The 14,221-nt window shown below is 36.0% G+C and overlaps 1 protein-coding gene across 2 annotated transcripts in view; it reads left to right on the top strand.

Annotated features, from left to right (window-relative positions):
* LOC114651760 (alpha-1,3-mannosyl-glycoprotein 4-beta-N-acetylglucosaminyltransferase B-like) overlaps window positions 1–14,221 on the top strand; it is a 133,652-nt gene that overhangs the window by 79,448 nt on the left and 39,983 nt on the right. For both annotated transcript variants that reach the window (XM_051928243.1, XM_028801712.2), the window contains exon 8: window positions 10,948–11,062. In XM_051928243.1, the coding sequence (XP_051784203.1) occupies window positions 10,948–11,062 (115 nt within the window). The remainder of the gene's footprint in view (window positions 1–10,947; window positions 11,063–14,221) is intronic.

Here is a 14,221-nt window from a genome sequence, read left to right as displayed (position 1 = left end):
GGCATTATGCAGTCCATTGAATTACCTGGAACAGCTTTTTAACAGTCTGCCAGGAGGTATATAATGTGTCTTGTGATGGCATCTTAAAAGCAGGCTAATCCAATCCACCCACAGAGGACCTGGGGTATTTATTTATTGTTGGTCTGCCTTCTTGTTTGAGTTGATAATAGTGACTGAATCTTTGGCTAAATGCATCCTTGGAGAGTTTCAGTTACCACTTTCACAAGAATCAGCATTTTGTCAAAAACCCGAGGGAAGAAAGAAGAAAACACGAAATATGACAGCTGCTTTTAGCACCCTCATTCAAAATTCATGTAGTGGGCTAATGTGAACAGAGGGGAATAGTCTGTATTGAGTACTAACAAACCACATCAGCTAACAAATTTGTTCACATTAAAGGGTGATTTAATGGACAATTATTACTTGTAAAGCTGCTCTGCACTCTTTTGTTATCTCAGCTTCTTACTGACAAAAAGCTGCTAAATTATTAATGTGTGTAGCAGATTTCTCCGTTTTGCCATAAACTCTCCTGATGCTTTTAGAAAACACTGTTAACATTCTTCTGTAAGGAAACAAATCTATAAATCAGTCACTCTCCCTCATTTGTTTATTTTATATTGCATAACTTGTTTGTATCAACCATGAATTAAATTCTTACAGGCTGGAATCAAACCTGTGACATGCTAATTGTGCTGTAGATTTGTTTCTCAACTCTAGTGGGTACCTTTTGTGAGTAATGAAGTTTTGCCATGTTCATGTGTGAACTTCTGTAGAAACAGATTGTCTTTTACTAAAATTTTGCATATCCAGGTATGTTTAATTTCCTGTTTCTGTGCAAACTATTTAATGTGTTCCAGATTGCACCCATTTTTGCTGTAGCTTTCTCTCTTGACTCTGAATGAGATCAGTGAGTTAGGTAAATGGTGTCACACACATGCGCATGGGAGGCAGCTAAAGGGTTTGAGTAAGGGCAGTACCGAGACATATCGGGATGTGGCAGAGTGCACTGACTCTTTTTCTCCTTTGCCTGCAAACCATTCACGAGAGATCCCACCTGGTCCTCTTGATGTCACTTCCGGGACCGAGCCAATGGAAGGAGACCTTGCCGGCTCCGGCCCCTGTGATGTCACGTCCGTCCGGCCTCGCACCAATGACAGAAGACCTTCATGAGCCCGACCCCTTTGACCTCACTTCCTGTCTTCCCCTTTAAAAGTCTCCACCTTTTCCCTGTTCCCTCAGTTCTGTGTTGGACTCGGTTTTGTGCACATCAGTGCTATTTCTATTGAAAGCAACTTTGCAGCCAGGAAACCAAATTATACGGGTGGCTGCCCCAAACCTTTTCACGACTCTTATGTCTGGTTTTTGTGACAATGGATTAATGATTATTAATCATATCCCAGAGAAATGTTTAATTTTTTTGCTGTAGATGTCCTTGGTGAGCCTTGGTTTACGCCAAGATATTTAAAAGCTTTCTAATTTACTTTTGATTTCATTTTCTGAATCCACTTTATTCAGAACAAGGTCACAGCTGTCTGTCTTTTTATAGAAAGTAAAAGAAACAGTAATACAACTGAATGGATCAAAGTAAAGAGACCTCATTGTTTGCTTTGTATGAGTTTCATCCCAGCCACATGGGATGAATGACATTCCTAATTTGTAAGTAAGACCCAGTATATGGGTTCAGATTGTATAGTGTTTAAAGGATAAAATGATATTTGAGGGTTGATAAAGCAAAGTATTTTTAAATTGGCTGCCGTAATGACTTTTACAGTTTCTCACACTTGTAATCACACTTCGACAGTGTACTGCCAAATTAAGAGTTGAAAGTTTATCTAACCTGCATGTCTTTGAGTATATGAGAAGAAAACCAGAGTACCTTGAGTAAAACCTCATACAAATGTAGATGGGGATATAAGTTCCACTTCGACAACAATCAAGTGTGTGATGCAGATCCAGAATGCTGGGTCTGAGAAGTAGCACTAGCAGTACTAATCACTGTCCCAGCATGCCAGTCTAAATGTAGACTACTCTAAGCAAAATTAAAATGGTACATCAAAATCACATTAATTTGCCAGTACTTAATGTACAGGAATTTAACTTTGGTTAGCATATAAATATATATGTGGGAATATAAATAACCTATAAATACCTGGGAGTGCAGCTGGATGATAAATTAGACTGGACTGCCAATACTGATGCGCTGTGTAAGAAAGGACAGAGCCGGTTATACTACCTTAGAAGGCTGGCGTCCTTCAACATCTGCAATAAGATGCTGCAGATGTTCTATCAGACAGTTGTGGCGAGCGCCCTCTTCTACGCAGTGGTGTGCTGGGGAGGCAGCATTAAGAGGAAAGACACCTCACGTCTGGACAAACTGGTGAGGAAGGCAAGCTCTATTGTTGGCATGGAGCTGGACAGTTTAACATCTGTGGCAGAGCGAAGGGCGCTCAGCAGGCTCCTATCAATTATGTAGAATCCACTGCATCCACTTAATAGTATCATCTCCAGACAGAAGAGCAGCTTCAGCGACAGACTGCTGTCACTGTCCTGCTCCACTGACAGATTGAGGAGATCGTTTCTCCCCCAAACTATGCGACTCTTTAATTCCACACGGGGGGGTAAACGTTAACATTCAACATTATACATAGTTATTGTCTGTTTTTCACCTGCATTATTATCATTCTTTAATTTAATATTATTTATTGTATCAGTATGCTGCTGCTGAAGAATGTGAATTTCCCATTGGGATTAATAAAGTATCTATCTATCTATCTATCTCTATCTATCTATATTTATTTTAAGGGATCTTTGTGTTAGTGTGCAGTGATTCTGCCTCATAGTTCCAGGAAAGTACACTTGAATCCTGGTCCAGTCACTGTCTATATGGAGATTGTGAATTCTCCCTACTTGAGCTTTCTGTGGATGCTCACTGTTCCTCCAAAAGATGTTAGGTCAAAGTTGACTGGTAACTCCAAACTGAACTGGTCCACTTTGGGTGATTGTTTGGTGATGATAGACTTAAGGACTAGAGTAGATTTAACATTTGCTCTGGGTTTTACAGGAATAAACCCCTGCTCCTGAGTAGTTGAATAAAATGGGCCAGAAAATGGAATTTTATGGGTGAAGATTTATTTTCCACACTACATGCTATAAAATTATTCAAAGCAGACAAGTGTATTATAGGAAATCTTAAAATTTAACACAATCCACTTTGGATGCAATGTAAGTTATCTAACTTGTACATCGTTTGGATTGGGGTGGAAAACTGGGTAGCCAGAGAAAAGCACCTGTATATGTATAAAAGATTCATAGTCCTCATACATACAATGGCTAAGCAAGGATTTGAGCCTAGGACTTTAAAGCAGTGAAGACACTAGCATTATCTGCTACACCACTGTTTTGAACACAAGCTGTTCAATGTAAATTTTTACCCCTAAGACCTGTTGGCTAAATGCAGTGAGTTTGGTCAATAATGCTACTGTGTTGCTTAATGAAAGACTGCCCACATGCTTTATTCCAAGTACAAAAGAATCTCCTAAATTTTCATGTAGCTTGACTCTAAATAGTCTTCTTTTTGTAGCAAGTGCATGAGAAAGCCTCTCTTTTTGCCAGATTATTTTTTCCTGGTTATCCAGTAATATAATCCATTTTACTGGGTAAATTATTTATCTAATTTATATTTCCAAGTACATTATAAAGTAAAACATGTTTTTTTTTTCTTTTTTTAAAGAAGTCATTCATATGGGGAAGTATATGACTATTGTGCACAATATCACCTGTAGTTGAACAGGTATGCATACAGAAAGTGGATGGATAGAACATAAACAGCTCTTCATATATAGATTTTTCCTTAATTTCCAGAATCAATCTGTTATTTAGTCAAATCTAGTTGTAGATTTTTATGTTCTTGTCGCTTGTTTTGTTTCATTTTTCTTGGGTATTCATCTGACATGTTTATCATCATTTGTAAAAATTGTACTTTTTTTTTTTTTTCTTCATTTGTCTGTTTTCATCTCTTATTGCCATCTTCCTTTAATTAATGCCATTAGTATCTCTTATGTATATTTACGGGGAGCAATTCCTCTACATTTGCTTTTGCCCGATATACAAGCTTACTTGACCATAGTATAGTAGAGGTGGTGAAAATCAACCAACTCTGGATGGGACAATGGTGCACTGCCAGGCACACTCACATGAACATCAACACTCATGCTGACTCATACAAAGCCAATTTACAGTCCTCATTTAATCCAACATTCATGCCTTTTGGATTTAGGAAGAAAATGAGAGAAACCACTAAGAAGTGTACAGATTCCATACAAACAGTAACTGAACCAGGGACTGAACCCAGGTTACAGGAACTATATGCATTAAACTTAAATGACATAAAAATAAATAAATGGTGTAGGATTAATTATACAATTTCAAAATAGATCACACATTAGTGACTTATGAAAATAGATATTGTTAACTAGGTTTCACACTATTATCTTGATCCATAACTGTTGATAATAAGCCAAAATAAAAATGTCTGAATTAGCATAAGTTAAATTCGGGGTGTTAAGAAATAAAAGTTTACTACATGATGAAGTAGTACATACTAAAGAATAGTTGCATCAGACATTTTGAAATGTTAAAATGTGTGCTTCTATTTAATTGTTTAAAGTCAAAATATTCTCAAATGTAATAGAAATTTATGATTTTTTTACACTCTGCTAAGGATTCAGCCCTCTATGGACCTCTACCAAAGGATCAAAAATATCATATCTGTGATCACTAACCTTGAAATAGTCTAAATGATACCCCACAAACACGTTTGAAATTTGTCATTTTTATCCACCTGGGAAAGGCTCTTAGAGGGCTAGGACCAGAAGCGAAGGATCAGATATCAGAAATATTATAATTTGTGATCAGCAACGTTGAAATAGCATTAATCACCATGTCTGTATTACCAGTCCTCATTTTTTGAAAGTTTTGTGAAAAGAAGCAACTTTGATCCCTTTTATTCTATTGGGAGGTGAACCCCTGGGGTAAGTGGTTGGCATGCACAAGTTTTTCTGATAATTTTTGTTGAAGAAACCTATTGGTTTACTCTTTATCATGTGTGTGTGTGTAATTTTATGCACAAAATATGATTCAAAAACACCCTAATAATGAGGGTTTTTCAGATATAGAGGGCCAAAACATAGGGGTGAACCTCAAAAAGTTTGACATTTTTCATAACTGGACATCAGTACAAGTTGAACAATATGTCATATGTAGGGGTTTTGTTGCAGAATACAAAATAAACACATTATTATAACATGTATTTCCAAGAAGCAATAATATCATTTTATCAAAATAATTAAAGTTACCCTTCATAGTGATCAATATGACACAATGCTTTACAAACCACCTAAAGAAGTTCTGCATAAATGGGGAGGTTAAAATGATTGATAATAGATGAGGAAAACAAATAATACTGTGGGCTATGCTTGAAAAATCCATTTTCTTTTCCAGTTTTAATCTGTCTCTGTCTAGATTCTGTTCTCATCATTTTCATCGAAATGTTTTGTCTGCATGCTTTTTATCTACCTGCCTCATTTTACTGAAGAATTTTAGGAAATTTGGTACACTGTATGATACTGAAGTGTTTTCTTGAATTTATTTTCCTTAAAATCATCAGTGAAGTGAAGAAACCCTAATTGTATTTTTGTTAAATGCAAAACTTTATCTTTTAAAACTTTACCAAAAATACTTTTAATGTACTTGTTTAATTAAAACCATTATATTTTTACATTAACAGAGAAGAAATTATGATGAGGAAGATTCCACAAAAAGTTAAGAGAAAAAATTCTCTGTTCCGGCAATGAATGTCCCCAGTATTTGGCTTGAGTAGAGTGCTAGCAGCTGATAATAGCCTTATAGCATCATAGAGTCCAAAACTGTCAATAAATTGAGTAACCTTTAAGTGAGGGGACAGGAAGGGTATAAATCCTAGAAAAACAGAGAATCCACATGTTCATGCTATAGTAGTTGATTGTATATACAGTATGTTAAAACCTGCAAAGGGATGGACATACTGTATGCTTTCTCACTTGTAATTTCTGAGCAGGACCTCTTAGTAATGGAGTTTTAGGATTCTGTTGTACAACTGGGAAGGGCAGGCTGCCTGAGAGCAGTTTTGGGGGCTGATGGGTTCTCTGATTTTGTAGGTAGGGATAAGTTGTGTAGTATACCAATGTTATCTGGTCATTACAAATTATGCTTTTGACCACTGACCCCGGAAGTTACTCTATAACTGGGTATTAGTATTTTCTACATGTTAAGACTGCGGAATAGTGAAAGTGAAAGATTTGAGTGGTGGATAAAGCAAGAAAGTTTCATCCTGTAATATAAAGGATCTTGGTGCTTTAGTCAAGCCATGCCCAAAAAGTCTGTCATTACTACAGTGTGATTTAGCTAGCCTTTAATTTGGCTGTTTAAGCTTAATGACGTTTATTTTTCTATCCATGTTTTCTTTTTAAATCTCTTTTGGCTTTTTGTGTTTGTTCACTGTCTTCCCTCCTCTCTGAAAGATTAACATTTTTTTTCTTTTGTCTATTTTTTATTGTCTTCTATTTTTATGCTTCTATTACATTGTGCAGTATCTAATTGCATGCCAAAACAACATGTCTCCACCAACCTGCTAAATGACACCCATTTAATGTTGAGTCTTTGAGATATGTTGTTTTTCTAGAATTATGAAGAACAAGGAGCCGAAATAAAGAGTTTCACTGGTGTGCTGTGTATTGGGTTTCAGTTTCCTGTCCTTTCAGTGTGTTACAGCAGATAGATTAGTTATTGTTATGTTCATGTATTTCTTTGAGTCCCTGGTTACCCTATAGACTACAGTATATTAAGTATCTTGTCTTTATAGGCTCTGTGATGTCTTTTTAGCTGTGTTAGGCTTGAGTGGTGTGGGCAAGCCACACCATATAACAACACTGCACTGAAAATGTTTATTAAAGTTTATTCCTTCATCAGAAAACAAAATAAATTAATGAATGATGGTATATTCAAGCCCTTGGTTTGAATCCTGGCCTAGTCACTGTTTGTGCGAATTCTGCACATTCCCCTCATGTCCAAGTGGATCTGACAAATGAATTGTTTTTAAAGTACCTTTAGAATAATTTCATAATTTCTGGGTAGTCAACGACACATTTTGTTAAGAGAAGCTTTAGAAATAAATCCACAATGGACTCTTATAGCTCATGGAGGTTATGATTATTAGCTAAAACATGCTTATATTTAAGATGGCAGTTGCTGCACCATGAATTTTATTTATAATGACTTGCCAATATGATTGTATGTAATTTTGAGCAGAACAGAAATTAGGGGTAAAGTAAAAATCTTCACCATTAGTAAATTTGTCCCTTTTTTGGGTTGTCTCCTTCCATGCACTTTGGGGAAACTGTGGGATAAGTCTTATTATTATTTTAATGGAATTGAAAAATTAGAATTTGACAAACCATGTCTGTGGTTTGAAAATTGCATCAGTAGATTGAATGAAGTGGTAAAGGAAAGAGCCATAGTAGTGTTAGGAAAGGGCAGCAGTATCTAATCAGACACAGAACTGATAGAAGTGGAAACTAGCAGCTAATTAAACTCAGAAATCAAAGTATTACTGATTATTACACTATCATAGAATTAACACAGAAATGAGGAGAATATGATGGGGCATGGTTGTGACTAGCTGATGGGTTCTAGTATAAACTGCTTACTTGTTAAATCAATAACTGAGTGGATACTTGATCATTATTTTGTGGGAAGACGTGAAGGGTTTGCTAGCAAGCATTCAAATTTGAATGTTGTGAAATGTTTAATTATGAGGATATACTGTTCATTAAATTACCATTTGCATAAGGAGTTATTTATATTTGTTACATTTATACCAGTGTTGGAGGGGTTTTGTTCTGATTCACAAGAATCTAATTTTTGCTGTTCATAATCCTGTTGGGTGAAACCATGTCATATGCTTTGATGACATACATCATATGGCATTATTCAGCTTCCAGCTGGAATAAGAATATCTGCTTGTTCCTCCATCTGCAGAAATGGAGATGATGATTGATAGTTAGCGTTTTTTAAATCTCTCAACAGTCATGGCAGTCGCTGCATCTTGCCCAAGTGATTGAAAGGGGAAAAGGATTTCAATATGTATTGTATATATCCAGACACATCTATAGCTGTAAACACATCTACATATCGGACTAATGTGGTTTCATATCCATATACTGTACCTTTTAGGATTTTTGGACCAAGGCAACTGTAAAATATATGATAAACACATAAGATGTTTTGGGGTACCAGGAGGTAACCTCTTTCAATAAATATTGTAGTAGGCCCTTTCAGAAACAAAAAGACAGTGATGGGAAACACCTCCTTTATTGGTTTTCTAAATGATGCCAGTTTTGTGTACTGCTGCGTTTTTAACTAGATTAGGTACTGTTTGATGCAAAGTCATTCCTCCTGTTCTGGGTCATTTTCTTTTGTTCTGAGAATTGAAAAAATGTTTAAGTAGCTGTGCTATAACCAAATCTTCCTCTATGCACCTTTCAAATTCGTCCCAATAAATGGCACTCTAAACCCATGCCTTTTACAATCACCTTGACCAGTGCCTGTATTCGATGAGGTATCAGCTTTGCTTGTGTTACGCTCTATAGCATGCCTGTAAACAACGCAGCTTATCTTTGAAATCAGATAGTTTACAATCTATGACAGGTGTTGAATTCAAAACCTGATCTCGGGTAGAAGGAAAATGGAGAAGACTGAGTGGGTAGCTACACATCCAGGCGCAATCTTGCTCACTACGCACAAGTCATATCCTGGATCTGCTGCTTGCAGCGAATTGTGTTGTGCTTTTGGATAAACACGAATATTAACTCTGTCTTTGATATCTCCATCTTTCTAAACTATTATCGCAGACAATTCATCACATGTTGGTTTATTATTTATGCAAACATGATCTTTTGGATTCATATAGAAATCTAAGAAAACTTCTTTGTCTGTGTTTTTCAGATAAATTTCACGTAAAGTGTGATACTTTTGGACGTATGGATTTGTATCCATTATTGGCTGTAGAATTTCTAATATGTCCTATCGTTAACTCTTTCGATTCTATGTTGCATCACTTTTCCATGATCATAAATATAAACCTGACCGAATTGTGATTTCTTTGAAATTAAACTTGTAATAGCTTTAATTGCTGCAGGACCACAGATTCTCATAGCGTATGGTCCTGAATTGTGTAAATCTATGTTTTGAGCATTGAATGATGCAAACGCGAACAGATTATTGTAGATTCAGATATTTTGCCTGTAGTATTTTTGGATTTCACTTTCAATAAATAATAAATCTTTTAATTCTCGCGGCCACGCCTCTTCATTGAGAAGAAACACTACTTTTCCCTGAGTGGCAACACAAATTAGCCGATCTACAAGTCTCCAACTTAAACTTTAAAGCCTTATAATATCTACATACTTCTGTCATATCACCTATGTCCATATATTCGATTTCTTTTCGCGGTTCCATTATTTCACCGAGTAATAATTTCCATTTGTTAGCGCTAATGTGATCTTTACTGTCAGTTTTTTGAGACTAACGAATTTTATTACTTTCATAACCTCTAACCTGCTCTGCATGTGTATTGCGCCAATGTTTTTGAACCTCTTTACAACGTTCTACTTTGTCTTCTACTCTTTCTTTTATTTCTGCCCCCACTTGGACCTGTTAGGTTTTCAATTCTCCTTCGTCCAGGCTGATTATAACTTTCCTTATTTTCCGAATTTGCACTTAGATTATTATTGTTCTTTTTTTGGATTCTTTTCTCTCCAATGCTTTTGGGCCACTTTTCAACACGCTGCCCTTTCTTCTTCGCTTAGTCGTTGATGTTTCATCTAGAACATATAAAATTAATGGAAACAAGGAAACAAATAGATTATATGTCTTGTATTAAAATGAGGAAAACATAAAAATTTATAAGAGCTGAGAGCACAGGAACTGTGTCTGACAATAGCATTCACATGAATGAGAGGTGAGTGGACCGTGGGCATGGTTACATCTCTTGGCAGAAAGTTTCGTCTTGCGAGACTTTAAAAATTATCTCTCTGAAAAAGTCTTGTCTCGTCCAAGGATTTTTTTTATATAATAGAGAGATATGTTTATGTTCTATAAGTAGCCAAACAATAATCATGTGCTATTAGGATGAAAATTTAATTGATATCAATGACCACCTTGAAGCATTCCCAGAACCCCATTGGGTGTTGGTTGAGTATTCATATTTTGGACAGAAATGGAACAGACCTTTTCTTGTGCCATATAAGACTACCTAATGCTGATAAAGCAATGTCCTCTTGACAATAGCTTGTAATACTTAAGGTATCACTCTGAATCTCAACAAACCATTTCTCTGACTCTGAAAGTGTATAGACTCAAATGTGTCCAGCATGTAAAATTTGCACAGTGTGGCACAAAACTGATTTCATGGCTAATAGAAATATGAGATTAATATATGTGTTATAGGTAGTACCTAATATAAAGTTTTACCACCTAAAGGTACATGGTATTTTAGCACTTTATAAGAATGTGTTTAGAAATATTGGTTAAGATGCAATAAAACCCACTGCAGGAATTTTAGGGACACTTCATTATGTGCACTGTTAACAATTGATTAATCCCCCTCTTCATAAAATACCACTTTTCAAATATCCATCTTCCAAATCTTCCAGAATTGTTATGCAGAATTCTTGACTGCTATATTTATTTATTATTGATGGATCAAACTATAGCTGTTTGTGGTAGATGATAACAAAGTTATATTTTAGTACTTGCTTATTATTGATTTTTTGGCATGGAGTGAAGATTATGTAGCATTCTCATTTATCCAACTGACTTCTCTGCTTATTTCTGTTTTCAATTGCTGTGCAGCTTGAAGATGATATTGTGGCGAGATCAGGATATTATCAGTCCATGAAGAGTTTTGTACTTCAGCAGACATCTGCAGACTGGATGGTTTTAGAGTTTTCCCAACTTGGATTCATTGGTAAGTTAATATAATTATTTTGTTTATTAGTATTTTATTCATTTCTTTACTTTGACTAGAGTTATGTTTTTTCATAAATGGTTTTAAATAAAATTGTATTTTTTCTTGTATGTTAACTTGTACTTTTATGTTATAGCTACCATGACAGATGAGTAAACCTGGGAAATGTGTTCTTTGCAACGAACTAACAGCTGCAATTTCATCAGCAGTGCCAGAAGTTACATGCAAACATCTTAATTTATAAAACTAATCACAGTATTATTAAACAGGTTTTTCACAATTTCCATTTGTTTTTTGCTTTCATTAATAGCAGCACCACTATCAAAGTTTTTTTCAAATTGAGTCAAAGTAATAATTTGGTTTGTTACATGCTGCTGTAGCAAGTTGCCCATGATTGTACTACTACGTATATGGAAGCGCTTGTGGTGATTTATCAGTTTCTCATTTAGCTGTCATTGAAAAGTAGGTCAGCAATGTGGTTAAACTATCCCTTGACTAATTCAAGCATTCTGCTGTAGAGTACCTCACTGTTAGTTATGTAATGCACTGCTAAATTAAGACAGTACCAGAGTGCTAGTGTCTCATAATTGATTAGATCGTAATATGAAGCAGCATTCATTGTCTTAGTAAATGCATTTTTTTTGCCTTTTTTCCAGAATGTTGTACTTATTTTTACATTCATTGTGTACAAATAGTTGGTGTGTTTTTCCAGACCTTATCACTGGTTACAGTCTAACCATTATTTAAAACTCTTCTCTTATGTCTTACATTTTATTTAGCTTTACCAGTTAACTGTATTCACCTGAATCATCTATACTAACTCCACTTATCTTAATTGTATTATCATCTCATGCTGTCATTCTACAATAATAGAATTTTAAATTAATTTATCTATATGTACATTAATTTTTTGTAGTTTGTCATGTTCTGAATCATTCTGAATTTTTATGATGTTACCTTGAATTTAATTGCTTGATTTGAGAAGCATCTTCTGATAATGTGCAGGGAAGGGTACTTTCTAAAGTAAAGATTGAATGTTTGAGAAGAACTCTCTAAAAATCAGTGTTTGCACTATGAACAGGAATGCATAATTGTAAAATAGTGCATTGAGCTGCTACTCAAGGCATTTTAAAAGGACCATTTTCAGTACATGCTACCCCAAAGCTGAAGGTAATATCAACTTCCATATCTGGCAGCTTGAATAGATTAGAAATTTAATGTGATACTCTGTTTCCAATTGATTATTAATGCCCAAATAAGTTCAAGTGACACGTGTTCATAAATGTATCGGACAATACAGCTTGTTTACCTTGCAGCATCTGCTGCAAGCTTTCAGTTTTTATTTCTAAGACAAGATAGAGTAACTTTGAGTCACTTGCTATCACATCAGAAGACAAATCCCATCCTTAACAAAAATAGGCTAACTTCTCTTTTCTGCTTATTTCCTTATATTCAAATGTAACCATTCTACAGAAGGGCTTCCTCGCTTCATTCACAGCACAAAATGCTACATTACAGACAGGAACTCCAGCTTGCTAAGTAATGGGCTCTTAATCCATTCATCCATCTTTTTTCTTTAGACATTTCATATGAACAAGTAAGCAACACTGGAATGCACACGTCCTTCACCAGTCACACCCACGTTTATTCGCCTGAAGTCAATGTTGGGATTTCAGAATTGTGCTTTGAGTTATGTTGAGAAATGCTTATTCAAGCTGGCTCCTTGAATTGTGTTAAAGAGAGGCGTGTCAAGGAAGGGGAGATGAAAGAGGAACATAACTTACTGGAACTTAGTGACTTGCGGCCGGAAGACTAAATAATTTATTTGCTTAGCTTATTCTTGATGTTTGTAATTTATGACGGTTTTCTTCTGTTTTGAGGAGATGTTAGAAAGGACCAGTACGGGGCATCTGATTAACAATTCTCATAAAAATGCCAAAAGTCACACTACTACTTACTGAAGTAATCATTATATTTGATAATTTCAACACATCTCTCTATATATAAAAGAAAATCCTGTAATGGAAAGCAAATGCAAGGCTACGATACGTGATCATCTCCAAAGACATTTTAAAGACCCGCGAGACCAAGGAGACTTGCCACGGTGCGTCTCGTGGGGACCGTAAACATGAGACTTGGTGCCAAGAGATTGTCCCAGGGTTGTAGCAAAAAGGACAGCGGCTGTACAGGCTTTAAAAAGATCGAAGGGCAGCGCGACAGCAGCTACCCCGAAAACCCGCCACCCCCGAATGCGAGCAGCGTTATATAGTACTGTGCAAAAGTTTTAGGCAGGTGTGACAAAATGCTATAAACAAAGAATGCTTTCAAAAATGGAAGTGTTAATCATTTATTTTCATCAATCAACAAAATGCAGTGAATGAACAAAAGAGAAATCTAAATCAAATCAATATTTGGTGTGACCACCCTTTGCCTTCAAAACAGCATCAATTCTTCTAGGCACACTTGCCCACAGTTTTTGAAGGAACTTGGCTGGTAGGTTGTTCCAAACATCTTGGAGAACTAACCACAGATCTTCTGTGGATGTAGGCTTCCTCACATCCTTCTGTCTCTTCATGTAATCCCAGACACACTCAATGATGTTGAGATCAGGGCTCTGTGGGGGCCATACCATCACTTCCAGGACTTCTTGTTCTTCTTTAAGCTGAATATAGTTCTTAATGACTTTGGCTGTATGTTTGGGGTCGTTGTACTGTATCTATCTATCTATCTAATCATATCATATCATATCATATATCATATCATATCATATCAATATGCACCATACGACCATAATTCGTTCCAAAACTCTGGTTGCAACCCGATTTGGTCATGACCCGAAGTAATTTCCCCCATAGGATTGTATGTAAATACAATTAATCCGTTACGGACCGTACAAGCTGTATGTAAATATATATATATGCTCTCTCACTTGCTCGCTGCACAGGGAATGCACAGGGAGAGACTGAACACGTACGTAAATCATCGGCGCGTACGAACCAGAAGGGAAACTGGCTTTTTCAACACCCGAGTGTGTGGTCGTGAACAGATGCAAAAGTTTGGCGAACTTTTTGGTCGTAACACAATTTGTACGTGGTCCGAGACGTTCGTGAACCGAGGTTCCACTATATAGTGATATATATATCTTTCAAGATTGTTTAA

This window comes from Erpetoichthys calabaricus, chromosome 5 (genome assembly GCF_900747795.2).
Source record: "Erpetoichthys calabaricus chromosome 5, fErpCal1.3, whole genome shotgun sequence".
NCBI classification, from domain to species: domain Eukaryota; kingdom Metazoa; phylum Chordata; class Cladistia; order Polypteriformes; family Polypteridae; genus Erpetoichthys; species Erpetoichthys calabaricus.
Note: the sequence above shows the minus strand (reverse complement) of the source record. Positions and strands in the feature narration are given on the sequence as shown.